This window comes from Salmo salar, chromosome ssa20 (assembly GCF_905237065.1).
Source record: "Salmo salar chromosome ssa20, Ssal_v3.1, whole genome shotgun sequence".
Taxonomy (NCBI): domain Eukaryota; kingdom Metazoa; phylum Chordata; class Actinopteri; order Salmoniformes; family Salmonidae; genus Salmo; species Salmo salar.
The window spans coordinates 17,731,393-17,759,121 of record NC_059461.1 but is presented as its reverse complement, the minus strand read 5'-3'; the positions used below and the strand labels follow the sequence as shown (position 1 = coordinate 17,759,121).

The 27,729-nt window shown below is 41.8% G+C and overlaps 1 protein-coding gene across 1 annotated transcript; it reads right to left on the bottom strand.

Moving 5' to 3' along the window:
- Window positions 1–9,349: 9,349 nt before the first annotated feature.
- Window positions 9,350–26,099, bottom strand: LOC106580033 (glycine dehydrogenase (decarboxylating), mitochondrial-like). Its single transcript, XM_014160592.2, has 25 exons — window positions 25,415–26,099; window positions 25,160–25,238; window positions 21,286–21,421; window positions 20,673–20,837; window positions 20,415–20,492; window positions 20,165–20,312; window positions 19,623–19,819; window positions 19,329–19,425; window positions 18,165–18,270; window positions 17,792–17,931; window positions 17,274–17,354; window positions 17,014–17,111; window positions 16,837–16,921; window positions 16,645–16,686; window positions 15,997–16,139; window positions 15,439–15,514; window positions 13,993–14,118; window positions 13,593–13,742; window positions 11,832–11,944; window positions 11,394–11,535; window positions 11,111–11,222; window positions 10,905–11,000; window positions 10,481–10,653; window positions 10,096–10,176; window positions 9,350–9,905 (listed from the first exon to the last, which is right to left on the bottom strand). The coding sequence occupies exons 1-25, from the start codon at window positions 25,697–25,699 to the stop codon at window positions 9,765–9,767; spliced, it is 3,090 nt and encodes a 1,029-aa protein (XP_014016067.1). The 5' UTR covers window positions 25,700–26,099; the 3' UTR covers window positions 9,350–9,764.
- Window positions 26,100–27,729: the final 1,630 nt, after the last annotated feature.

The following is a 27,729-nucleotide window of genomic DNA, read 5'->3' as shown; positions in this document are numbered from 1 at the left end:
TGGTCAACAGATGTGGACTGTGAAAATAACTTGTTAGTTATATTTGAACTGTGACCCTTGACCTCTGCTCAAGTACTACCTTACAGAAGAGGATTTCCTAGGTCCAATGCAGACAGACTGTTGAAGAAGACGATGTTGATAATGTTGGGACAACATTTATTTTGTCGGGGAGAGTGTGACAGGTTAAAGGAAATACTCATAGCCTGTTATACATTAAAAAGTATTAGTAAGTTCATAGTATGTGAGGATCTTAAAACATCTAAGGTTAAAAAGATCATGCATTCTGTATTAGTTGATAGAGATTGATAACATTCATAATTGTGTTAAAGTTAAAATCCATCAAGCGTACAAAAGGTAAGAATTGTAAAAGGAATGTGTAAACGTTATATTGATTACTTTATTTTGTGGTGCCTAATTGAAGGGGAAAAGTGTTAATCTGTGATCTACTAAATGCTCTTTAATCTATGAGCCTGAGATCGATTGCTCTGGTCTCCACCCAAGTTCGCGGGGAAATCGCGGTCTTTTCCTCATTACAGTAAAAGTTCTCACTGAGGAAATAATACCGTATCACTCTCGTGATTATTTCTCCCCTTTTTCAGGTACGTTATTGATGAAAACAGAGTCATTTAAATGTAATAATTCGCTAACATGTCAAGAGTGTTTAAGGTGTGTCTTAGTAACATCTTGAGGAAGTTAGAGTTAAGTTTGCAGAGTAATATGAGCCCTGCTCGGTTGCAGCTAAAGCTAGCTTCGTACTGAGAGTAGCTGCCATTTTATGTCGATCGTGAATGAACATGTGCGTTGCTAATAAGATATTTTGCGGTGTTATTTGTGTAAGGGTTTTTCAAACACTTTATTGACTTAAAATTAAGTTATGGTTTACCGAGTTAAAACGTTGTGCTTGACAGTTATATTGAAATGAGTGTATGTTTCAGTGAATTACAGAGTATACTGTTGTGACTTGAATAAGCCTTGTACCCTACAACACTAGCTCTTTCCTGTAGATCTGTTGTTTTGTAAAATGTGTTACTTTTTGTAAAATGTGTTTACTTTGGTAAAATCATTACAGTAAAAGTTCTCACTGAGGAAATAATACCGTATCACTCTCGTGATTATTTCTCCCCTTTTTCAGGGGCGTAACACATGCAATCTCTGCCACATCCGATGAGCATCAGAGCCGGTGCAGTAGGATTTCATCTTAGTCCTGTATTGACGCGTTGCCTGTTTGATTGTTTATCTGAGGGCGTATCAGGATTTCTTATAAGTGTTTTGATTAGTGTCCTGCTCCTTGCAAGCGGTAGCTCTAGTCTTTAGCTCAGTGCAGATGTTGCCTGTAATCATGGCTTCTGGTTGGGAAATGTACAAATGGTCACTGTGGGGACAACGTCTTTGATGCACGTATTATTGAAACCGGTGACTGATGTGGTACACTCCTCAATGCCAATGGATGAATCCTGGAACATATTCCAGTCTGTGCTAGCAAAACAATCCTGCATCTTAGCATCCGGAACTCTTATCATTTGCAAACACACACGAGACACTCACATCAAACCACACTGCGAAACCAACTAACGTTTGAATGAAGTCCTGGCCGCTTTCATATCTTAATGAACTTTTTCCTTCCATCCATATCAGAAAACAGTGTCAACTGTTGCCACACCATTTGTCTTCCCACTTTCTTTCACCAATGGTCAACTGAAGATGCATTGCCCAGCATTTATTTTGTTTAAAAGTCATTGTGATAGGAGGACCCAAGCCTTGCTCTCGGGGGCACCATTTTTGTTCTACTTGAATAACTTTAATCAATGAATTAGTTGGCTGAGACGATTAGCCAAAGAGTAGTAGCCTTCATTTAGAAAAATAGAACAGTACTTTTGCAATATTTGTATGAAAATAAAGTTTTGAAAATGGTACTTTAAAAACTGTTTATGTATTTTTATGCTAATCGAAGTGGGTTTTGTGTTCGCCAACATTTTGCAGTTCACTGAGGTCCTGATTCAGACTTAAGAAATGTATGCTTTTCTTAAGCACTTCTCAATAGTTGGTATTCAGACTTCACTTATGCTGGTGCGTAACAGGCTTTGCAGGCGCGTCCTGAATAGATGTAATTCAATCGCTGAAAACTCTCCCACTTGCTGGCCAAGCTATTTTCTCCTGGACTTTTCATTCATTAGGTTTTTCAATACATTTATCTGAAGCCATCCCTTTAAATGTGGTGTACATTTAATTTTTATTTTCTTGACAGACTAGAATAAATTCAGCACCAATTTGTAGATTTAAAAATCTATGTTATTTACGGTTAGGAAAATATTCATGAATAATACAAAATATATTGGTGAATAAAAAATACAGTGGTTTGAGTCATCCTCAAATTGACATATTCAATTGCTCCATGCATGAAATATTGGAAGGTGAGAAGTGTACAATAGGGGTTGAACACTAGTCCTATAAATCTACCATAATAATCCTCCCCAATCATGGAACTGTGATAACGGTCCATTCTTCGTGAACCGTGCGGACATGCTCGAGGTTTAAACTGCGACATGTGGTCTGCGTTTCATAATGATTCAAATAGGCTACATGTCTCAAATTATTGCACAACTTGTAATATGTTAGCCTAATATGATCCACTATTGCTAGCGATCGATCCTCAGGAACAACCACATGAACGTGACAGTGGAAACAAAAAGGTAAATGAACGATGTAATTGAATGATGCAAAATGTAAGGAAACTATAACACTAAAGTCAGTAAAAGTTATACATTTATTTGGGTGTAACTGACAGTGGCTACCGATAGTGGCTAATATTTAACAGTATAGAAATTGTAAAAAATACAGTGAAAAGTCTGGGCTAATAATTAGAACATTCTTGAAATCATAAATCAACTCAGTAGGTTTGGCACTGTTCTTTCATTTACGTATGGTTACAGAAGCCTGTAGCTGGGGTCTCCAAATTTCATCCTAAATTATAAGGCCAGCATTTCAAAAACTTCCAAGTGGAAAAGGTGATACAGTGCATTCGGAAAGTATTCAGACCCCTTGACTTTTTCCACATTTTGTTACAGCCTTATTCTAAAATGGATGAAATAAAAAAAATTCCTCATCAATCTACACACAATACCCCATAATGAGGAAGCAAAACGTTTTTGGGACATTTTTGCAAATGTATTACAAATATAAAACTGAAATACCTTATTTACGTAAGTATTCAGATCCTTTGCTATGAGACTCGAAATTGAGCTCAGGTGCATCCTGTTTCCATTGATCATCCTTGAGATGTTTCTACAACTTGATTGGAATCCACCTGTGTTATATTTAATTGATTGAATATGATTTGGAAAGGCACACACCTGTCTATATAAGGTCCCACAGTTGACAGTGCAGTCACGTCTGGAGGAAACCTGGCACCATCCCTACGGTGAAGCATGGTGGTGTCAGTACCATGCTATGGGGATGTTTTTCAGCGGCAGGGACTGTGAGACGCGTCAGGTTGAGGGAAAGATGAACAGAGCAAAGTACAGAGAGATCCTGCTCCAGAGCGCTCAGGACCTCAGACTGGGGGCGTAGGTTCACCTTCCAACAGGACAACGACCCTAAGCACACAGCCAAGACAATGCATGAGTGACTTCGGGACACGTCTCGGATTGTCCTTGAGTGGCCCCGCCAGAGCCTGGACTTGAACCTGATCTAACATCTCTCGAGAGACCTGAAAATGAATTTGGCAAAATGTCTAAAAACCTGCTTTTGCTTTGTCATTATGGAGTATTGTTTGTAGATTGATGAGGGGAAAAAACTATTTAAATACATTTTAGAATAACATGCTGACCAGAACACACGCGTGAGTCTGCGTGCACTATCGCACGCATGTTGATTTTGTCCCCCCACACCAGATGCAATCAGGACACGCAGGTTGAAATATCAATACAAACTCAGAACCAATTATATTCATTTGGGGACAGGTTGAAAAGCATTTAACATTTATGGCAATTTAGCTAGCTAGCTTGCTGTTGCTAGCTAATTTGTCCTGGGATATAAACATTGGTTGTTATTTTAACATTACAAAATGTGGAAAAAGTCAAAGGGTCGGAATACTTTCCGAATGCACTGTACTTGTTGACTCGACATTTTAGCTTTTAATTTTAATGAATTTGTACAAATTTCTAAAACAATTCCACTTTGACATTATTGGTATTGTGTGTAGGCCAGTGACAAGACAAATGTAATCAATTTAACATTTTGGCTGTAACACAACAAAATGTGGAAAATGTCAAGGGGTGTAAAAAAGAAAAATAAGTTAGTCTCAGAAGGCTCAACTTGACTGTCTTCCATAAATTGTCTTTCTTTCACTTAAACAATGGGGAGGAACCAGGGGCCGGATTCACAAAACACTTCTTACACAAAAACTTAAGAACTTCTTATATTTTCTTAAGATAGTTTGTAAGTGCAATATCTTAAGATTGAATGATTTTCTTATGAACTTTCCAAATATCTTCTTACGAATCTTCTTAAGATGTTTGTTGCTAGGTAACCAATTTAGCTAGCCATCTAGTTAGCAATGGCAATCATGTTAGCATATTTCATACTGAGATTACTGTTCTAAAACATGTTCTTTCTTCTTAAGTCTATAGTTAAGGAAAAAAATGGCAGTTAAGAAATGTCTTCTTAATAAGGTTTTGGGAATCTGGCCCCAGATGATTAAATTTAGGCAACTGGAATTCTTAGTAGTTTGGTTGTTTTCACATAAAAATAAATAAAAAATACAACCTGCCCAATGGGGCAACCTCAGAGCAGGGCTGCTCACTTGCCCCAGGCAATAGGGAAATCCTTAATGTCAATCCCCAAAACTGTAGCACCGTGTGGGGAGTTAAAAAGCAGATGGGGTAAAAATAGGGTGTGTCTTAAGCAATGGAAAAATGCCATAGCTTCTTGCATACAGTAAGTGTAAGTATTACTTTAAACTAGTCATGCATCCACAACAGTTCCATTGATTGTGCTTTCAAAATGACACAAAATAGATTTTCTGAGGCAAAGCAAAGAAATTATCACCAAATAGGATTAACCATATTAAGAAAATGAAGGAACTTCCCTAAGGTTCTCATGCCATGTCTGTGGGCAGACTGAACAGGACATTCATTCTTTTGAACTGTAATAGAGATTGTGATACCTCACATCTCAAAATTGGGTTACTTAATGTTAGATCCCTCACTTCCAAGGCAGTTATAGTCAATGAACTAATCACTGATAATAATCTTGATGTGATTGGCCTGACTGAAACATGGCTTAAGCCTGATGAATTTACTGTGTTAAATGAGGCCTCACCCCCAGGTTACATTAGTGACCATACCCCCCGTGCATCCGGCAAAGGCGGAGGTGTTGCTAACATTTACGATAGCAAATTTCAATTTACAAAAAAAAAAACAACAATGACGTTTTCGTCTTTTGAGCTTCTAGTCATGAAATCTATGCAGCCTACTCACTCACTTTTTATAGCTACTGTTTATAGGCCTCCTGGGCCATATGCAGTGTTCCTCACTGAGTTCCCTGAATTCCTATCGGATCTTGTAGTCATAGCAGATAATATTCTAATTTTTGGTGACTTTAACATTCACATGGAAAAGTCCACAGACCCACTCCAAAAGGCTTTCGGAGCCATCATCGACTCAGTGGGTTTTGTCCAACATGTCTCTGGACCTACTCACTGCCACAGTCATACTCTGGACCTAGTTTTGTCCCATGGAATAAATGTTGTGGATCTAAATGTTTTTCCTCATAATCCTGGACTATCGGACCACCATTTTATTACGTTTGCAATTGCAACAAATAATCTGCTCAGACCCCAACCAAGGAGCATTAAAAGTCGTGCTATAAATTCTCAGACAACCCAAAGATTCCTTGATGCCCTTCCAGACTGCCTCTGCCTACCCAAGGACGTCAGAGGACAAAAATCAGTTAACCACCTAACCGAGGAACTCAATTTAACCTTGCGCAATACCCTAGATGCAGTTGCACCCCTAAAAACTAAAAACATCTGTCATAAGAAACTAGCTCCCTGGTATACAGAAAATACACGAGCTCTGAAGCAAGCTTCCAGAAAATTGGAACGGAAATGGCGCCACACCAAACTGGAAGTCTTCCGACTAGCTTGGAAAGACAGTACCGTGCAGTATCGAAGAGCCCTTACTGCTGCTTGATCATCCTATTTTTCCAACTTAATTGAGGAAAAAAGAACAATCCGAAATTTCTTTTTGATACTGTCGCAAAGCTAACTAAAAAGCAGCCTTCGCAAATGGAGGATGGCTTTCACTTCAGCAGTAATAAATTTATGAACTTCTTTGAGGAAAAGATCATGATCATTAGAAAGCAAATTACAGACTCCTCTTTAAATCTGGGTATTCCTCCAAAGCTCCATTGTCCTGAGTCTGCACAACTCTGCCAGGACCTAGGATCAAGGGAGATACTAAAGTGTTTTAGTACTATATCTCTTGACGCAATGATGAAAATAATCATGGCCTCCAAACCCTCAAGCTGCATACTGGACCCTATTCCAACTAAACTACTGAAAGAGCTGCTTCCTGTGCTTGGCCCTCCTATGTTGAACATAATAAACGGCTCTCTATCCACCGGATGTGTACCAAGCTCACTAAAAGTGGCAGTAATAAAGCCTCTCTTGAAAAAGCCGAATCTTGATCCAGAAATTATAAAAAACTATCGGCCTATATCGAATCTTCCATTCCTCTCCAAAATTTTAGAAAAAGCTGTTGCACAGCAACTGACTGCCTTCCTGAAGACAATGTATACGAAACGCTTCAGTCTGGTTTTAGACCCCATCATAGCACTGAGACTGCACTTGTGAAGGTGGTAAATGACCTTTTAATGACGTCAGACCGAGGCTCTGCATCTGTCCTCGTGCTCCTAGATCTTAGTGCCGCTTTTGATACCATCGATCACCACATTCTTTTGGAGAGATTGGAAACCCAAATTGGTCTACATGGACAAGTTCTGGCCTGGTTTAGATCTTATCTGTCGGAAAGATATCAGTTTGTCTCTGTGAATGGTTTGTCCTCTGACAAATCAATTGTAAATTTCGGTGTTCCTCAAGGTTCCGTTTTAGGACCACTATTGTTTTCACTATATATTTTACCTCTTGGGGATGTCATTCGAAAACATAATGTTAAATTTCACTGCTATGCAGACGACACACAGCTGTACATTTCAATGAAACATGGTGAAGCCCCAAAATTGCCCTCGCTAGAAGCCTGTGTTTCAGACATAAAGAAGTGGATGGCTGCAAACTTTCTACTTTTAAACTCGGACAAAACAGAGATGCTTGTTCTAGGTCCCAAGAAACAAAGAGATCTTCTGTTGAATCTGACAATTAATCTGGATGGTTGTACAGTCGTCTCAAATAAAACTGTGAAGGACCTCGGCGTTACTCTGGACCCTGATCTCTCTTTTGAAGAACATATCAAGACTGTTTCAAGGACAGCTTTTTTCCATCTACGTAACATTGCAAAAATCAGAAATTTTCTGTCCAAAAATGACGCAGAAAAATTAATCCATGCTTTTGTTACTTCTAGGCTGGACTACTGCAATGCTCTACTTTCCGGCTACCCGGATAAAGCACTAAATAAACTTCAGTTAGTGCTAAATACGGCTGCTAGAATCCTGACTAGAACCAAAAAATTTGATCATATTACTCCAGTGTTAGCCTCCCTACACTGGCTTCCTGTTAAGGCAAGGGCTGATTTCAAGGTTTTACTGCTAACCTACAAAGCATTACATGGGCTTGCTCCTACCTATCTTTCCGATTTGGTCCTGCCGTACATACCTACACGTACGCTACGGTCACAAGACGCAGGCCTCCTAATTGTCCCTAGAATTTCTAAGCAAACGGCTGGAGGTAGGGCTTTCTCCTATAGAGCTCCATTTTTATGGAATGGTCTGCCTACCAATGTGAGAGACGCAGACTCAGTCTCAACCTTTAAGTCTTTACTGAAGACTTATCTCTTCAGTAGGTCCTATGATTAAGTATAGTCTGGCCCAGGAGTGTGAAGGTGAACGGAAAGGCTGGAGCAACGAACCGCCCTTGCTGTCTCTGCCTTGCCGGTTCCCCTCTTTCCACTGGGATTCTCTGCCTCTAACCCTTTTACAGAGGCTGAGTCACTGGCCTACTGGTGTTCTTCCATGCCGTCCATGGGAGGGGTGCGTCACTTGAGTGGGTTGAGTCACTGACGTGGTCTTCCTGTCTGGGTTGGCGCCCCCCCTTGGGTTGTGCCATGGCGGAGATCGTTGTGGGCTATACTCGGCCTTGTCTTAGGACGGTAAGTTGGTGGTTGGAGACATCCCTCTAGTGGTGTGGGGGCTGTGCTTTGGCAAAGTGGGTGGGGTTATATCCTGCCTGTTTGGCCCTGTCCGGGGTATCATCGGATGGGGCCACAGTGTCTTCTGATCCCTCCTGTCTCAGCCTCCAGTATTTATGCTGCAGTAGTTTATGTGTCGGGGGCTAGGGTCAGTCTGTTACATCTGGAGTATTTCTCTTGTCTTATCCGGTGTCCTGTGTGTATTTAAATATGCTCTCTCTAATTCTCTCTTTCTCTCTTTCTGTCTTTCTCTCGGAGGACCTGAGCCCTAGGACCATGCCTCAGGACTACCTGGTATGATGACTCCTTGCTGTCCCCAGTCCACCTGGCCGTGCTGCTGCTCCAGTTTCAACTGTTCTGCCTGCGGCTATGGAACCCTGACCTGTTCACCGGACGTGCTTGTTGCACCCTCGACAACTACTATGATTATTATTATTTGACCATGCTGGTCATTTATGAACATTTTAACATTTTGACCATGTTCTGTTTTAATATCCACCCTGCACAGCCAGAAGAGGACTGGCCACCCCTCATAGCCTGGTTCCTCTCTAGGTTTCTTCCTAGGTTTTTGGCCTTTCTAGGGAGTTTTTCCTAGGGAGTTTTTCCTAGCCACCGTGCTTCTTTCACATGCTTTGCTTGCTGTTTGGGGTTTTAGGCTGGGTTTCTGTACAGCACTTTGAGAATATCAGCTGATGTACGAAGGGCTATATAAAAATAAATTTGAAATTTGATTTGATAATACTTTAAAAGTCAATTCATTAGCATCAAAGACTGAACACAGGACAGTTACGAGAACTGTAATTTTCACTTATTTTTCACCCAATTATATAATGTAATCTGGTGATAAAAAACCTCTCAATGTCCAGATGTATTAGTATTGTGTCCCACAGAACAAATCATGTGGCAAACCATGTGAGACAGAACAAGTGCTGGTATTCCAACAGTCACATCTAGCTGGCAGTCTACTTCCAAAACTGAACAAGAAAAGATCCAGACAATCAATGTTTATTACAACTATTTTTCCTAACAAGTAATTTAAAGATTATTAACTTTCTTTATCCCCAAAAAGTATTAACATCAAGACTAACGTTAGTATAAGTAATTAGGCAAACAAGTGTCAAAATACACATTTAAAAATGTTCATACACGAAACAGATGGCAAATAAAGAACAACCCTACACAAGTTGAGATATACGTTTTTTGGGCCAATCCTAGACTTTAGAGAATAAAACAGCATGAAGGGAGAGTCAAGGCAACTATTTGTACAACATAGAATATAGACAGAGTTGAGGCACCAAGGGCACATCACGGAAATACAGAAAAAAGATAACACAACTCTTCATGGACTTTCAGAATTTGGAAGTGTGATGAACGATGAGGGCTGGTATAACAGAGGCGTTAGTGTCATGAGGAAGCTCTCTTCTCCTCATATGGTGACTCGTACACATCCATAGGGGGGCAAGTGCAGACCAAGTGCTGGTCACCGTATATGTCGTCGATCCTGGAGATGGATGGCCAGAACTTGGTCTCTGGCCTCACAAATGGCTGGAAGTTTTAAAATGAGAAACATTTGCGTTTACCATGCTTACAATTTGTTAACATTAATACAGAGAGAGTCAAATAATCTGTGTATAATGATTTTGGTAAATCAAATTGTAAACCGAGCCATTTTTTTCCTCAATGGGAAGTGGAGTTGGTAGTGTGTGTTGTGATGTTTTCCAGAGGGAAGACTCACCAGGGGGAAAGCAGCATACTCCCTGGAGTAGGGCCTGTCCCAGGTGGAGGAGGTGATGCTCGCCAGGGAGTGAGGGGCCATCTGTGGACACAGACAGACCCAAGTAAACACCTATTTTAGCTGCTCTGGCAACATACCTCAACTCTTGCAACATTTAGGTCCTATGAATAAAGCACTGATTTTTTATAACACCAGAGTGGTATGTCTTATCACAATCAGTTGTTATAACTTAGGTTGAAATATAGGAGGCTATCACACACACACACACACCTATTTAATTAAGGAAAATAACTATGAGTTTATAGACCATTCTATGTAGCTGATTGCATGGCTTAATACACACAGAGTGTAAATTGTGTCTATGAGTCAGGCCAGTGCAGTGCACCTTCAGTGGGTTAACGCGGGCATCCATCCTGCCTTCCTCAATGTCTGCTATTTCCTGTCTGATTCCCATCAACGCATCACAGAAGCGGTCCATCTCTGCCTTGTCCTCCGATTCCGTGGGCTCGATCATCAGGGTTCCTGCCACGGGCCACGACATGGTGGGTGCATGGAAACCTGGCCAGGGTCAGATACAGAGGGGGATGAGGAGAGGGCTCAGTTAAATAAAAAAATGTAAAAAACATTACTTTAAATATATGTACTTAAGTAAGCAGGTCCTGTGTGTGGAATGTGGGGGATCCATTTGCATATATATATATATTTGCAATTATTTTTTACATAAGATACAGAAGTAGACCCTGTTGACTTTTAAGCAGTACCAAACTATCCGTAAATGCAATGTTGTGAATATCCATGTTCCAGCTCACCATAATCCTGTAGCCTTTTTGCCACATCCACCGCTTCAATGTTGGCGGTCTTCTTGAATGGCCTCACATCCAAAATAAATTCGTGGGCACAAAAACCTGTGGACCCAAAAAAATCTGTGTTAAGAAAATCAACATTTGCTAGTGTTGGCCGATTACTGATGGACACAGGACACCATACTTGGGTGAATAGGACCAACACCACTCACCTTTCCTGCCTTTGAAGAGGATCTTGTAGTGGCTCTCTAATCTCTTGGCCATGTAGTTGGCATTAAGGATAGCCACCTCTGTGGCATGAACCAGTCCCTTGGCTCCCATCATCTACACAGTAGGATCCAAAAGGGTATCAACGCATGTACTAAACTGGTACGTCCCCACTTCAGTTGCCTTTAAAGACCTTTAAAGTATCACCAATAGCACTATTCTAACAAATCTATCATTATCTTTATTTACATTTCATGGCACTGAACCATAGGGTACACTGGTGCTGACCTTGATGTAAGCCCAAGAGATGGGCAGAATGGCACTGGAGCCCCAGGGGGCAGCACTGATGGTGCCCAGGGAGCTGGACATGTTGCCTGCTGACATGCTGACCACTGGGTGGCAGGGCAGGAACGGGGCGAGGTGCTCCTTCCTGTTCAACATGCACTCCATTAAGTCATCAAAAGTCATTCATTGTTCACTTTTAAGTCATGTTTTGCACAAAAAGATTGTGCCAGTAGTGTTTCCTTACCATGTATGCACGCATTACTGAGTCACTACAGATAAAAGTGTCTACTAAATGGCATACATATATTATGTGACCTGACCAGGACAAAACTCCCCATTTATAATGGATTTGGCCAGTTATATTCCTTTGGGCAGGTTCAGTTTTTGTACTTAGTCCATTACTGTGCATTTGATGGAAACAATCCCGTTATGGTCACTTACACTCCGATAGGTCCCATCCCTGGTCCTCCGCCCCCGTGGGGGATACAGAAGGTCTTGTGGAGGTTCAAGTGAGACACGTCAGATCCGTAGTCACCAGGACGACACAAGCCCACCTGTAGAGAGCAGAGCAGGCAGGAGAGAGAGAGGAGATTACAGGGTGATAGAAAGACAATTCTCCATAGTTACATTTCCTCTTATCTGCAGAAGCGGGTGCTACTGTACTGGTGGAGGGTAAAATGCATTCAAAATAATCTTTCAAACGTAATTGCTCAAATACTTGATCCTGCCTGGAATACCAAATGTTTGTTTATTTGCACGTTTGGGACTACTGCATTGCTTCTGTTGCCCCAGGCAAGCTCTATGAAGCACAGCCTAACTATGTGAATGATTTGAAATACTATTTGAATCCATGTCTGCAATGCACGAGGTAGTGAAACATGTTATTCATATGAAAGAGGGTTCCCCCCCCACCACTCCACATCGAAATATCCCTGCCCTTAGGATCCTGTGTAGACTAACTATGCAAGAGGCCACTGCTGACAGGGGAGGAAAAGCATGAGAAAGTTGACCTCTGCTCAAGAAAGGAATTTTGGGGTGTGGCGCTCAGACCGATGGCTATTGGTGCAAGGAGGTTTGAAGAAATGTGTAATCTGCATTTTTCACAGACTTGTGGTCAAAGGTCACTCACTGTACGCTGTGGAATAGTCACCGCACACCCATGCGCTCCCTGGGAGCCTTGTAAAAATGCCATGTTCAAATGCCTCAAATAAATAACTAAATAATATACACTACATGACCAAAAGTAGTGTTGAAAAGTATGTGGACAACTGCTCGTCGAACACCTCTTTCCAAAATCATGGGCATTAATATGGAGTTGATCCCCTTTTTGCTGCTAGAACAGCCTCGACTCTTCTGGGAAGTCTTTCCACTAGATGTTGGAACATTGCTTTGGGGACTTGCTTCTATTCGCCAAAAGAGCATTAGTGAGGTCGGGCGATTAGGCCTTGCTCACAGTCGGCATTCCAATTCATCCCAAAGGTGTTCGATGGGGTTGAGGTCACACCAATCTCGACAAACCACTTCTGTATGCACCTCGCTTTGTGCACAGGGGCATTATCATGCTAAAACAGAAAAGGAACTTCCCCAAACTGTTGCCAAAAAGTAAGAAGCACAGAATCGTCTAGAATGTCATTGTATGCTGTAGCATTAAGATTTCCCTTCACTGGAACCAAGCCCACACCATGAAAAACAGCCCCTAGACATTTCCACTTCACAATAACAGCACTTACAGTTGACCGGGGCAACTCTAGCAGTTTGACAAACTGATTTATTGGAAAGGTCGCCTCCTATGACGGTGCCACGTTGAAAGTCACTGAGCTCTTCAGTAAGGCCATTCTACTGCCAATGTTTGTCTATGGAAATTGCATGGCTGTGTGCTTGATTATGTATGCAACGGGTGTGGCTGAAATAGCCAAATCCACTCATTTGAAATGGTGTCCACATTCTTGTGTGTGTGTATACACACACGCACAGAGTATCTCAACTAACTCAAATAATTTATGGTTGATGGGTCCATGATTCAGTTAACACCTGGATAAGCAACCCAATGTGTTATTTTCATTATTTTAGCAAAAAGGGTCAAAGTTTTACTATACAAAATAGTTTATATAAACACACTGTTCAACTTAAAAAGTATCTATGCAGTATGTCCACACAAAAACATACTTTATCAGCAAGGTGACAAGCATATACTCTTCTCACCTGTGCGTTCATATTAGCACCGTCCAGGTAGACCTGTCCTCCGTTCTGGTGGATGAGATTGCAAACATCATCAATGCTCTCCTCAAACACACCAAAGGTGGAGGGGTACGTTATCATCATGGCTGCCAGGTTAGCCTTGTGTTTGTCCACCTAAGAGAGGAATAATGGGTTAGTCTGTGTGACTCTGCAATGCGAGAGGCCACTTTTAAGGGGGCTAATTCACTGCTGGTTGCACGACCGGTAGATAGTGACCACCGACTCTCTGGCCATCATGTTTCTCAATTATTCTTTGTGCCTAGATTTAAAAGCATTTGAGGGGATACTCAAGATCATTGGTTATATTGAAAGGCTCTTCTGTAACAGTGAGCTTATTATCAGAATGGCTCCAACCAGCTATTACCAGATCCTTGAGGTTTGCCATGTCAATGTTGCCATCCTTGTCCACCTCCACCACCTGCACCTTCATGCCAGCCATCTGGGCACTGGCTGGGTTGGTACCATGGGCTGACTTGGGGATCAGACAAACCTGAGCAAAATAGAAAACATCAAAGACAGTTACAATCAGACCATCACAAAGTAAAAGAGAGCCAACTAGGCCTAAGCAAGTCAACCATTACAGCGTTAGAGTCCTAACATTTCTTTGTGCAAATCTCCAAGTGACATCAATGCAAAATAGGTAATCAGCTGATTTTATCCCTTATTAGGTGACTTATTTATACATTTTCAACAATGTTACAGGGACACGAATACCTGTGTGTTTGTTGGGTAACATTTACATTTCCCCCCTGACGGGAAAAACAGCCGCGCTCAATCGGTTTTGCCCATGACTTGCTGATCCCAAAGTCTTAAAATCACCAAATATGGGATCTTGAAATCAAGTAACCTCCAGGTAGTGTTGGGTTTTCTGTCCTTTATTTGCACAACTGTGGACATTGACTGTTTGAAAAGCTCACACCACTATCTAAGATGTGCTTATAAGGGAGTTGTTATTTTTGATAGTGGTGGGAGCTCTTGAAACAAATGGCAAATTACAAAACGGGAAATCTACTTGAACACCCAGTCTTATCTCCAGTCACGGTTGTGATACTTAGATTTACATTTGAGTAATTTAGCAGACGCTCTCATCCAGAGCTAGTCTACTTGAGGACTTTCAAACAGTTCCTGTATATTCAAAACGCGCTATTCTTCAGAAGGCTTTTCCAATACAATGTCTGTCGGCAAACGAGTGGATGATTATCTTTGCCATCATACCTATAAGCGGTCTGTACCTAAAACAAGTCTCTTGATGGCTTTACATGCGCTGATAAAAAAATTATTGTAGGCAGGTCTAAGTATCCAGTGTGTAATACCATGTGACACGCTTATTACAGGCTGTTCAAAGGGAAATGGCTGACTACAGCAAACATTCAGGCTGAAAATTTATTAGGGTCTTCATTTATAGTACATACACCCCCACATTTCTGACAATATACTCCCAAAAATAATACTGTAATTTTATAATATACATTTTATTGCGATAACAATTAACAAAGGGTGGACATACTAGCCTAGAGGATAGAGCGTTGGGCCAGTAACCGAAAGCTGACAAGGTAAAAATCTGTCGTTCTGCCACTGAGCAAGGCAGTTAACCCACTGTTCCCCGGGCGGAGAAGATGTGGATGTCGATTATGGCAGCCCCCTGCACCTCTCTGATTCGGAGGGGTTGGGTTAAATGCGGAAGACACACTTCAGTTGTACAACTGACTAGGTATCCCCCTTTCCCAATCCCATACTGCATGACTCTGCAGGGCCTAGTACGTGTTCTAGCAAAAATGAGTGTGTTTCGTTTCATTAGAACCATACTTACTGTTCTATGGGCATCTCCTTTAGAGTTCAGGTAGGCTTTGATGGCAGCGAGGCCAGCGTATTCTCCCTGAGCGCCACTGAAAGACAAGGTCATCCAGTTTGTTAATGTACCAGCCACATGCTCAGAAACATGCGCCCAGTGAAGTCCTGTCTCAGCATAATCATCAAACGTACCAAGTTCTAAGGTAGGTCAATGGGCTTTACAGTAACTGTAAAGGGAAAGCATAGACTAAGTTGAACAACCATACCGCTATCTTTCCATCTAGGCCAATGTCGCACGGTGTGCTATACATCAGCCCAGATAATACTGAATAAGTGGGGGTGGGGGGACTTGGAACCATAGAGATATCAGCTACAAAGCTAGCTTTGATAGTTAAATGATCAAGTAAAATGACCTGAACTAAATCCAAGAATCCATTGACAGTGAGGTAAATCACAGTTTGGAAAATCACGCTCAGATGATGTGTGGGAAACTGACATCCCAGTTGGTCATGAATCCCCCCCCCCCCACACACACAAACATACACACACAGAATGTTGGTGTCAGTGAGGGGCTTACCTGTTGGGTTGGAAGGAGATCTTGTCATAGCCAGTCACCTCACAGAGGTCCTTCTCCAGCTGCCTGAAGAGCTGCTGGTAACCCTCAGCCTGGTCCAGGGGACAGAAGGGGTGAAGGTTGGCAAACTCATTCCAGGTGATGGGCTAAAACAGTTGGAAAGAGGGAACAATGGGAAAAATAGTCATAACAAGGTAACCTAAAGTGTTCTTCAGAACACCACCATTAAAAAAATGACTGCAGTAATCAGGGTAAAAAGGGGACATACACAGAGTGTACAAAACATGAAAGCTATGATCCCTTATTGATGTCACCTGTTAAATCCAATTCAGTCAGTGTAGATGAAGAGGAGGAGAGGTTAAAGAAGGATTTTTTTCACTCAATACTAGGGAGGTGTATTAATGTTTTGTACAAAGAGAGATATTATCCAGGGTTGGGTTCAATTAAAATTGAAGGTAGTCAATTCAGGCACTGATTGGATATTAAAATAATAAAAATAAACTTTAAATAAATAGCTTTTACTTTTAAGTTTATTGAGAAATCATTAAATACATGCCCTTTTCTTTTTTTATTATTGAACTGGAATTTCAGTTTATGTCCTGAATTGACTGCCTATAATTCGAATTTACCCCAACCCTGTTATTAACTCACCATGAGCTCTGAAGAACTGTTCAGCTTCATTGTGCAGGAACCCTGACATGGCAAACAAAATCGATATTAAAAATGATGATAGCCCACTAATCTTTACAGTGGTTTGCAGTTTTTTTGTGTAGTATTCAGATCATGTGAAAAGCACCATGTCTAAAGTAAAACATGTCTCATTTGCTTTCCCATGAGACTCACCAGTGGGATCATGCTGTGAACCAGAGAGATGTCCTTGTTCTCCAGGCGTTTCATGTAGCGCACAATGTTGGTCTCGGAGTGGTAACTGCACGGGGACGAAGAATCAGAGTGAATCAAGATTATCCTCATCACGCCCAGGCCAGTACTGGAATTTGAGTTTGTTACAAACAGACCAACCTGTTGAAGACTGCGTGGGTGAGGTACTTGCTGGTCCTCTTGAAAGGACTACCGATAATGCCTTTCACCCTTTCACCCATCTTTTCAGCAATGAGCTCCTGTAAATTGAGATTTAATGGAATTATATATGGGATAGCTGAAATCAAAGTGTTTGTCCCATGGCTTCAAGATGCATCTTTTGCACTCACTCTTAAGATAGCAATCGGGTCAATGCGGAGTTTATGCATACTCCTATACGGAATATTGAAATCAAAACGTACCGCTGAGGATTCACATCCAAAGACCCAGAGCAGATCGTCCAAGTCCCTCTCTTTCACCGTCTCATCCAGAGACACACCTAACTAGGGAAACACAGGAATCATTTCAGAGTGAAAGAAATGTGTGTGTATATAAAGCATAAATGAACATGGCCACATGTGGCTTATTCACAGGGGTGCCAATTCTACAATGCTGCAGATAGATATTTAATGAGTAGAGCTCAAATGACTCTACAATACATTTCTATCTGAACGTTCTGTAACACTTCACCATCCGGAACTAGCCCCTGGTTTTATCTATAGGGGGGACTCAATGTAAGAGTATCTATGCTTCCGTGTGCTTTATTCACAAAATGATTCGACAACATATTCTAAGGGTCAAACATTGTCAATAAAGCACATGGGAGCATGGACTGAAGTGTGATGAGTGTTTTGTTGTACCTTTGTTGACCTGCTTACAGTAGGAACACTGGATGGACGCGCATGTAATCTGTTCCTAAACCGTATCTGGTACTACTCACCACTCCCTCGCCATAAACACGCAGGTTGATCTCTCTCTGGACAGCCCTCGCCAGGATGTCCTTGGCTGCCACACTGCAGCCAACCTTCAGCGTGTCAAAGAACATCTCGCTGTGCAGCCTGTGTCCGGCCCGCTTCAGACCTGATACAAAGGGAGGGAGAGAAAGACATTTCTAAAAACTCGGTATCATTCATAATTTATCTAAAGAGAAGCAATGTCACTATTTCTTTCTCAATACACTTTTGTGATTGAATTAGGTCACGGCTGATTGACATAAGCCCTAAGTGTTGTGATGTAAGAGAAGAGGAGTTGGCAGATATAAAGCAATGCACTGCTAAAATGAATATGTGCAGTGAGAGTGTTGGAGGACATACCCTCAGCCAGGATCAGTGCAGCATTATGTGTCCTCTCAGCAATGTGCTTTAAGCCCTGGGGTCCATGATACACTCCAAACATGGCTGCCATGTTGGCCAGCAGAGCCTGAAAGAGACATATACAGTTTGAAGGTGAGAGAAAGTTGTTTAAAAATATACTTAGAAAAACGCAGACAACCACTACATCTAGTTAATTTTTTATTTTAAATTTACACAAAAAAAACTGCTCCGGGGCAAAGTGTGTCGGTATTGTAAGGAGGCTCAGTGTGTCGGTATTGTAAGGAGGCTCAGTGTGTCGGTATTGTAAGGAGGCTCAGTGTGTCGGTATTGTAAGGAGGCTCAGTGTGTCGGTATTGTAAGGAGGCTCAGTGTGTCGGTATTGTAAGGAGGCTCAGTGTGTCGGTATTGTAAGGAGGCTCAGTGTGTCGGTATTGTAAGGAGGCTCAGTGTGTCGGTATTGTAAGGAGGCTCAGTGTGTCGGTATTGTAAGGAGGCTCAGTGTGTCGGTATTGTAAGGAGGCTCAGTGTGTCGGTATTGTAAGGAGGCTCAGTGTGTCATGTTAGGTTCTTATTTTTCAGAGTAAGTAACTCACGGACACTAGAGAAGCTTTAACCAAGTTTAATTCTTCCCAAGGGACCTGTACAGCTGTAATTCAGACAGAAAAACATTTCTCACCATCACAGTTATATACATCCCACTTAAGACACTCCTCCTTCTCTCCAATCCTTACATCTTATGGTTCAACAGGAAGAGGGTTAAAAGGGTAACAGGATACCAAACCCTTATTACTCACTTAAGGGAATCTGTCCACACCTCCTGACCTCAACCCCTCCTTCACCGAATCCACAGATGTGCATCTGTCTCCCCCATCTCAACACGTTGCTCTCCTCCCTTCCACCCAACACATTCCAAAGCTATCCGTCTTCCCACAGAGAACCCTTAACTTCTGACCTAAACCCAGTCTCTTTCACTCTTTCTATTCAAGGCTTCTTCTCTATCATTTATTTCATATCTCAATGTTCAAAGTTTAGCCGATTCCAACAGTCAATATTGGATGGAGGCTCAGTGTGTCAATATTGGATGGAGGCTCAGTGTGTCAATATTGGATGGAGGCTCAGTGTGTCAATATTGGATGGAGGCTCAGTGTGTCGGTTGTACAGTACCTGCGCAGTGCAGATGTTACTTGTGGCCTTGTCTCTGCGGATGTGCTGCTCTCTGGTCTGCAGGGCTAGGCGGTACACCTCCTTACCAGCGGCATCCCTGCAGTGAAAAAGGGACATTTAAAACAAATGTACATCAAGATATTGTCTTTATGTATGTATGTGTCTTTTAGACTATGAGCAAGTATGATATAAAGTAAATCTCGATATGCTCCTTATATTGCCCAACATTGAACAACTTCAAGAGATCTGACTTCCATTCTGAACAGGACCGATGTGAATCTCAAGGGCTCTCACCTAGTCACTCCCACCATCCTGCCAGGCATCATCCTGACCAGGTTTTCTTTGACAGAGAAGAAGGCAGCGTGGGGACCACCATAGCAGAGAGGTACCCCGAACCTCTGGGAGCTGCCCAGGGCGATGTCCACCCCAAATTCTCCAGGGGGGCGTAGCACACACAGGGCCAGCAGGTCAGTGGCACAGCAAGCCAGAGCCTACAGGGATGAGAGACGGTGAGCCTTCATACACTTAGGTACCAAACTGGAATCACCACATCCTATACTTTCTCACGTGCCCACTGTTCAACCAAAGACCTGCATCAAAGTGAATCACTGTGAATATATGTGGCGTAGCAAGAAGGGATCCTTTCCTACCAAACCAGGAGCGACAAATCCAAATAAGTCTACCAAACCCCCACCCCAATTTACTTGAAGATATATTTTATTTAACCTTTATTTAACTAGGCAAGTCAGTTAAGAACAAATTTCAATGACGGCCTAGGAACAGTGGGTTAACTGCCTTGTTCAGGGGCAGAACGTCAGACATGGCGGCTCTCTTACCCCTCCCTTGTGAGCGCGGTCCACCAGCGCGGTTAAGTCCTCCACTCTGCCGTCGGTGTCTGGGTACTGGAACAGCACCCCGCTCACATCCTTCCCACTGAAGTCCATCTCATGAGGCAGCTTCAGCATTGTCTTCACCCCGATGTAGCTGTTAGTCAACAATCACAGAGCAGAGCACCCAATAGTGAGGATGCTGCTTTTGGTACACAGTTCTAACCTTGTTCCTGAAGTATTGAAAGGATGCCCGTACTTGGCTCTTGTCTGCACTACAGCGATCGTCTGAGGATGGCAACGTGGGTCAATGTAGAACGTCCTTCTCTTGTTCTGTCTGTGGGGAGCATGTAACAAAAAATTATGAACACCTGTAGGGCCAGGAGTTTTTCCTGACTAAGCCTGGGCCTGGGCCCAATTTATAGACTACAACTAGACCCTATACATGAACTTTACTAAATTAACTGTCCTTTATTGGTCAACCACTCTCTCCCACTTGTGTTTATTCTCGCCTCACCTATGGCAGAGCTGCATGGCCTCGGCGGCAGCTGTTGCCTCATCCAACAGAGAGGCGTTGGCTACAGCCATGCCCGTGATGTCACAGATCATGGTCTGGTAGTTGAGCAGACTCTCCAGGCGACCTTGAGCCACCTCGGGCTGATAGGGGGTGTACTGAGTCACCCTGACGAGAAGAGGATACAGAGAAATCATTAAAAGATACCCAGAAAAACAAGCTGGTTTTCAAGGAATCAAGACACTAGGCTGACGTGAGTGGAAGTTTACGAAGATAAAGAGAAAAATGCATTTGTAAAATGTAAAATCAAAGTGTTATGATTGAGAGTGTTGTCTCGTTTTAAGTTGAACAAATATGGATCACAAGATTCCACATGTGAGCATGTAATTTAATCCAGTGCAAACCTAATACTGGAAACTTGAGCATCAAGTCACAAGATTTCTGATTAGGGGCAAGTTCTTCTGCCATGTAGCAATTAGTGCTTTAATGACTAACAGAAGCCCATACATATACTTACCTTGAGTACACAATCAAATATAGCATGCCCTACTAAATGGGGACAACTTGGCTACAAGAAAAACATATCCCTCTGTGTGTGTGTCAAAGTGGCCCTTACCATCCCGAATTCTCTAGAAGGTTTCTCTGTATAACTGGAGGCACGGAGCAGTTGTAGTAGCCCATTCCGATGTAAGACCTCCACACCTTGTTCTTTGATGCAATCTTTTGGAGATGGTCCAAGACTTCATTCTCGCCTAGAGAAATAGCCATCACAATTGGTATCACATGCATTTGAGACAAAAAATGCATTTCAATAAAAAGGAATTTCTGATGTGTATGATGTATGTTTCCTTATTGGTTTGATTTAAATTAATAAAAATGCATCTTCATTTCAACTGCAAAACAGCACGAGATTGATGGCATCTTCTCTCCCATCTAGGCAGGTGGCTGCATTATGATTCCGGATCATCCTGACTCAGTCAGGATGGGGATGAGGCTTGCATGAAACCAACTTGAAAATGATTTTACACATCCATTTTCTGAACAACCCACCAAAACAAATGGGCAGTGACATCATATAGCATCAGATTTGCTTTCAAAATGGAGTGGATAGGAATTTAAACTAAACAGCTTTATGTGATTGGATGTGTAATCCACATCTCTGCGTGTCATGTTGTGTGAACTGTATACAACATTTTGGTACATGTCGAATGCATTTCCATTTGGTCATCATATTTCTATGCATTGGCGGGGACAATTATGTGCAACATATGGTCCCTTTCCCGATGGTTAGTTATCTAGCCTAATTCCTCAGTGCTGTGGCGGAGATCAGCCAATACACACAGAGACACTGGAATTCCTCAGGCATTCCATTGCTGCTTAGCAACTCCCTCAGCAAAGAATGGACAACACGACCCCTCTGAACCGAGTGGCCAAACTGCGCTCATATTCAGGATGAGCATTTCTCCTGTTATACACCACACAAAGATGTGAACATTTGCGGTTTGAATTTAGGTGGCACAAGACGTTTTTACTGGAAATCCATCCTGCATTTAAAAATGTGACGCTTTAGGACACAGCAGCACAAGATGGTGTTTGGAAATATCTAACATTAATAACAAAACAAGTGGAAGCATCATCAGTAGTAGAGGCCAGTGGTTTTGTGTGTGGGGCCGTAATGTGGATTTGCACATTTCATCAAAGGGGAGTTTCACTATGGTCGCAAAGATCCTCAAAGCAACAGAAAAGCCTGATTCAGAACCATTGTTGAGGAGAGAATCCTTTGCTGGCTTTGCAAACCAAGCTTCTCCAACCTAAACAAGCAAAAACCAGTATGGCCATCAGTCTGTTCCTTCATGCATGGCTTGCTACATAACGGAACGTGACAGAGGCAGAAAGGAGTGACCGAAGGTGGTATTAAACCCCCCGATCCACGGACCTTATTATCCAACCTAGAATAAGGTCCAAGCAATATTCAGTCAACCATTTTGCAAATAGCAAGTGGCAGATACTGTGTTCTGTTCTAACATGTGACTAGTAGTACAGTGTTATTTCAGAGTACACTAGGCAAAGTCTTCATTACCAATTGAAGGACTTATTCCTCTCCCCCAAGATGAGCACTTCTGAAATATACTACATGACCAAAAGTATGTGGACACCTGCTCGTCGAACATCTCACTGCAAAATCATGGGCATTAATATGGAGTTGGTCCCTTCTTTGCTGCTGTAACAGCCTCTACTCTCCTGAGAAGGCTTTCCACTAGGTGTTGGAACATTGCTGTGGGGACTTGCTTCCATTCACCCACAAGAGCATTAGTGAGGTCGGGCACTGATGTTGGGCGATTAGGCCTGGCTCGTAATCAACGTTCCAATTCATGCCAAAGGTGTTCGACGGGGTTGAGGTCAGGGCTCTGTGCAGGCCAGTCAAGTTCTCCCACACCGATCTCGACAAACCATTTCTTTATGGACTTCGCTTTGTGCATGGTGGCATTGTCATGCTGAAAAAGGAAAGGGCCTTCCTAAAACTGTTTCCACAAAGTCGGAAGCACAGAATCGTCTAGAATGTCATTGTAGCATTAAGATTTCCCTTCACTGGAACTAAGGGGCCTATCCCGAACCATGAAAAAAAACAGCCCCTGACCATTATTCCTTCTCCACCAAACTTTACAATTGGCACTATGCATTAGGGCAGGTAGCGTTCTCTTGGCATCCGCCAAACCCAGCTTCGTCTGTCTGACTGCCAGATGGACTTCCGTCTGACTGCTAGAACGCGTTTCCACTGCTCCAGCGTCCAATGGCGGTGAGCTTTACACCACTCCAGCCAACATTTGGCATTGCACATGGTGATCTTAGGCTTTTGTGGGGCTGCTCGGCCACGGAAACCCATGTCATGATACGGTAGTAAGTTTTGCAACGCGCTTCAGCACTCGGCGGTCCCTTTCTGTGAGCTTGTGTGGTCTACCACTTCGTGGCTGAGCCGTTGTTGCTTCTAGATGTTTCCACTTCCCAATAACATCACTTACAGTTGACCGGGGCAGCTCTAGCAGGGCAGAAATTTGACTTGTTGGAAAGGTGGCATCCGATGACGGTGCAACGTTGAATGTCACTGAGCTCTTCAGGACGGCCATTCTACTGCCAATGTTTAACTATGGAGATTGCATGGCTGTGTGCTCTATCTTATAAACCTGTCAGCAACTGGTGTGGCTGAAATAGCCAAATCCACTCATTTGAAGGGGTGTCCACACACTTTTGTATATAATATATAGTGTATCAGGATAGTGAAAACAATGACTAATGTAACTAATGTCAAATAGAAAATGATGTAACAATAATACTAGGAATTTTGACAGCTGAGCCAGTTTCACTATTGACCTCTGAAAACAATGTAGTAGTTTGTGTGACATTGATTATGGATCACTATCAAATGGAAAGAGTGCATTAGAGCATCAATGTACAGTAGTGAAAATATTGGCAAAATATGTATCATCTATGTTATTACAAATAATTGTCTTAAGCAATACTATTGCGTTTATTTACTTTGCATGTAATGCTTGTCTGTTTAATTTACTCTTGTTTAATTAATTGTATTATGGCCATATTGTCAGTTGCTTCAGAACTATTGTTTAAATAAATGTAATTTATTATACAAAACAAGGTAAAGTAGTAATACAATGTACTGCACTTGTCCAGAATAGTATGTGTTTAATAGCCTTGCAAATCTCTAGCAAGTGATCTGATATGTCTGTCTCTAATGGAATTATGCAGCATGGGTTTGCTAATGAAATACACCTCGCAAATGTAGATCTGCTGTAGACAAACCATTATTGATAGAAACACGTTTGAAAAGGTCTCACTACTCGCTCAATCAACTGAAACCAGTCTATTATTAAATGTGAAAAATATGTATTCAAGTAAGAAAAATAAAATAAATGCCTAACCCATCAAGGAATCTCATGAAGTTCCTTTTGTACATTTCATTCAACTGTGATGTAATGTTATAACCAGATTGAACTGGAGTTGGGACAGGAGCTCAAGGCTGAACTTTACACTCCAATTGCCATCCTATTAGCATCGGCTTCCCAACTGGAGATTGGTGCTGGTCATTGAGTTTCGCAAAAACAACTCCAAATATGTTCAAAGGAAGACTTAAGGGTGAAGAGCGCTTCACAATGGCACACAATAGGAGTGCAATCTACATTTCAGCCACTCGTTTGGCTTGATTTACACCCATTGTAGAATACAATTCAGAGATCAGTAAAATATATTGACTAAACATAAAGAGTGACATATGCAAGATTGATTAATAAATAATCAATTCAAGATGAATTTGTCAGGGATATCAACAGAAATACATTATAACGCACTTGTAAAGAAAAATCACAGGCTAGCAAATTCAGCAGTTTATAACATTGATGAGGCAATATATCTATTGAGAACACAAACATCAACAATAACACGTGCTGTCAAAGATGTTGGAAAGAAGAAACACTTACAGAGAGGATCATCCATTTTCATACTTCTTTGAATACGGATGGATTCTGGAACTGTATCTTCTATCAACTGGGCGATCGACTGAAAAGCAATACATGCTATACAAGTCAAAACCAACTGAACTTGTATAAATAGTTGCACGTTTACTGTATATGGTAAGAAACATGCAAGAGTGCCTGCCATGCATTGGATGGACACATTAGCTTACTTTCTGTCCTATAATTTCTCTCTTTATCCAAAATGTATTTAAATCTTACCTCAAGTCCAAGCACATTCAGCATCTCCCTTTTGTCCCTTTCACCTGGGCCAATGTGCCTCTCTGCAAAATCATCGTGTCTCGGCAGTATTCTGTCTATCTGTCTAGAAGCCGCATAGACTGTAGAAGTCCGTAGACCCCGTACAGTTGCACAAGCATTAAGTGTTTGGATTCTATTCTGTTGTTTCCCAAAGATACGGCTTTTACCATTAATGTGTCTGCAAGGTGCATGGGGATTCACAGACTTGGTGAATAGGATCCCCCATGACTTTGCACAGCTTTGCATTTTTAACTCACTAAAACTATAATGTAATATATATATATATATATATATATATATATATATATTAAAGAAATCCTTCAAGCGGCCGACCTCAACTGAATCCCTCAGACACTGCTCTGCTTTCTCCCAAAGTATCTGCAAACTACTTGAAACTGTTTAATTTATAAACCTGCCCATTCCACAAGAACTAACCAATCGATAAGAGAAAGGTCGCTGAATATGCCAGGCTCCACTGAGCCCGGAGACGGAAGCGAGACATTAAACTCCTTAATTTTTCTGTTTAAAATACAGTCAATGAAAGCAGACCAGACCCAGTTGCCAATGCATTGGTGCCTATGGGAGAGCCACCCCGTTTAGTAGACACATTTTTTTCCAATCATAAACGAGACATATATCCACCATCTGTCTCTATACCAATGTTGTGGCTCCCAGATTGCAACCTGCGTTTACACGGGATAGGCTACTATATGGACACGCCGGGTGCCAAATTCATGACGTATATCGCGCAGTTGAGAGATTCGCGCGACTCTTGGCGGCAGTAAAAAGCCATCGCCATCTGCACCTATTCAACATAGCCTAGATGTCCCTTTTTATTACTTCTAAATAAAATAACTTTTTGGGGTGCTCATACACTTACAATTATGTTTTGGTTCTTGCTTCAACGGCGCTAAGATTATATTTGGTTGTGATCTTTGCAAAATAGCTCATTTTGGATGCAGCCATTGTTAGCTAGAATGCTAACGCTCATTGATATCGGCTTTAGCAAAAGCTAGCCGAAGTGTTTGATGGTTGAAGTGTTTAAGTATACTGAACAAAAATATATACGCAACATGTAACATGCAACAATTTTAACGATTTTACTGAGTTACAGTTCATATTATGAAATCAGTCAATTGAAGTAAATTAATTCCATGGATTTCACATGACTGGGCAGTGACACAGCCATAGGTGGGCCTGGCTCACCCACTGTGGAGCCAGGCCCAGCCAATCAGAATTAGTTGTTCCCAACAAAAGGACTTTATTACAGATATAAATACTCCTCAGTTTCATCAGCTGTCCGGGTGATTGGTCTCAGACGATCCCGCAGGTGAAGAAGCCGGATGTGGAAGTCCTGAGCTGGCGTGGTTACACGTGGTCTGTGGTTGTGAGGCCGGTTGGACGTACTGCCAAATTCTCTAAAACAACATTGGAGGCGGCTTCTGGTAGAGAAATCAACATTACATTATCTGTCAACAGCTATGATGAACATTCCTGCAGTCAGCATGCCAATTCCATGCGCCCTCAAAACATCTGTGGCATTGAGTTGTGTGACAAAATGGCACATTTTAGAGTGTCATTTTATTGTCCCCAGCACAAGATGCACCTGTGTAACGATCATGCTGTTTAATCAGCTTCTTGATATGCCACACATGTCAGGTGGATGGATTACCTTGCTAAAGGAGAATTGCTCACTAACAGGGATGTAAACAAATGTGAGCACAAAATTTGAGACAAATTAGCTTTTTTGTGCATCTGGAACATTTCTGGGATCTTATTTAAACTCATGAAAAATGGGACCAACTCTTCAAATGTTGCATTTATATTTTTGTTCAGTATAAGTTGAGTAAAATGTTGCTTAACAAGTCACATAAGTCTGTGTGCATTAAGTGTTTGACATGATTTTTTTATGACTATGTCATCTCTGTTCCCACACAACTATCTGTAAGGTCCCTCAATCGAACAGTGAATTTCAAACACAGAGTCAACCACAAAGACTAGAGAGGTTTTTCAATGCACTGCAAAAAGGGAACCTATTGGTAGATGGGTAAAAAAAGCAGACATTGAATATCCCTTTGAGCATGGTGAAGTTATTAATTACACTTTGGATGGTGTATCAATACACCCAGTCACTACAAAGATGCAGGTGTCCTTCTTAACTCAGTTTCCGGAGAGGAAGGAAACCGCTCAGGGATTTCACCATGAGGCCAATAGTGACTTTAAAACAGTTACTGATTTTAATGGCTGTGGTAAGAGAAAACTGAGGATGGATAAAC

Bases quoted from the DNA above. Each gene is read 5' to 3' on its own strand.
- LOC106580033 (XM_014160592.2), bottom strand. From the start codon at position 25,699: ATGCAAAGCTGTGCAAAGTCATGGGGGATCCTATTCACCAAGTCTGTG. The intron at 17,355-17,791 runs GTGAGTAGTACC...GTGTTTCCCTAG, and splicing joins GTGTTTATGGCGAGGGAGTG to TTAGGTGTGTCTCTGGATGA. The intron at 11,536-11,831 runs GTAAGTGACCAT...CATGTTGAACAG, and splicing joins GGGATGGGACCTATCGGAGT to GAAGGAGCACCTCGCCCCGT.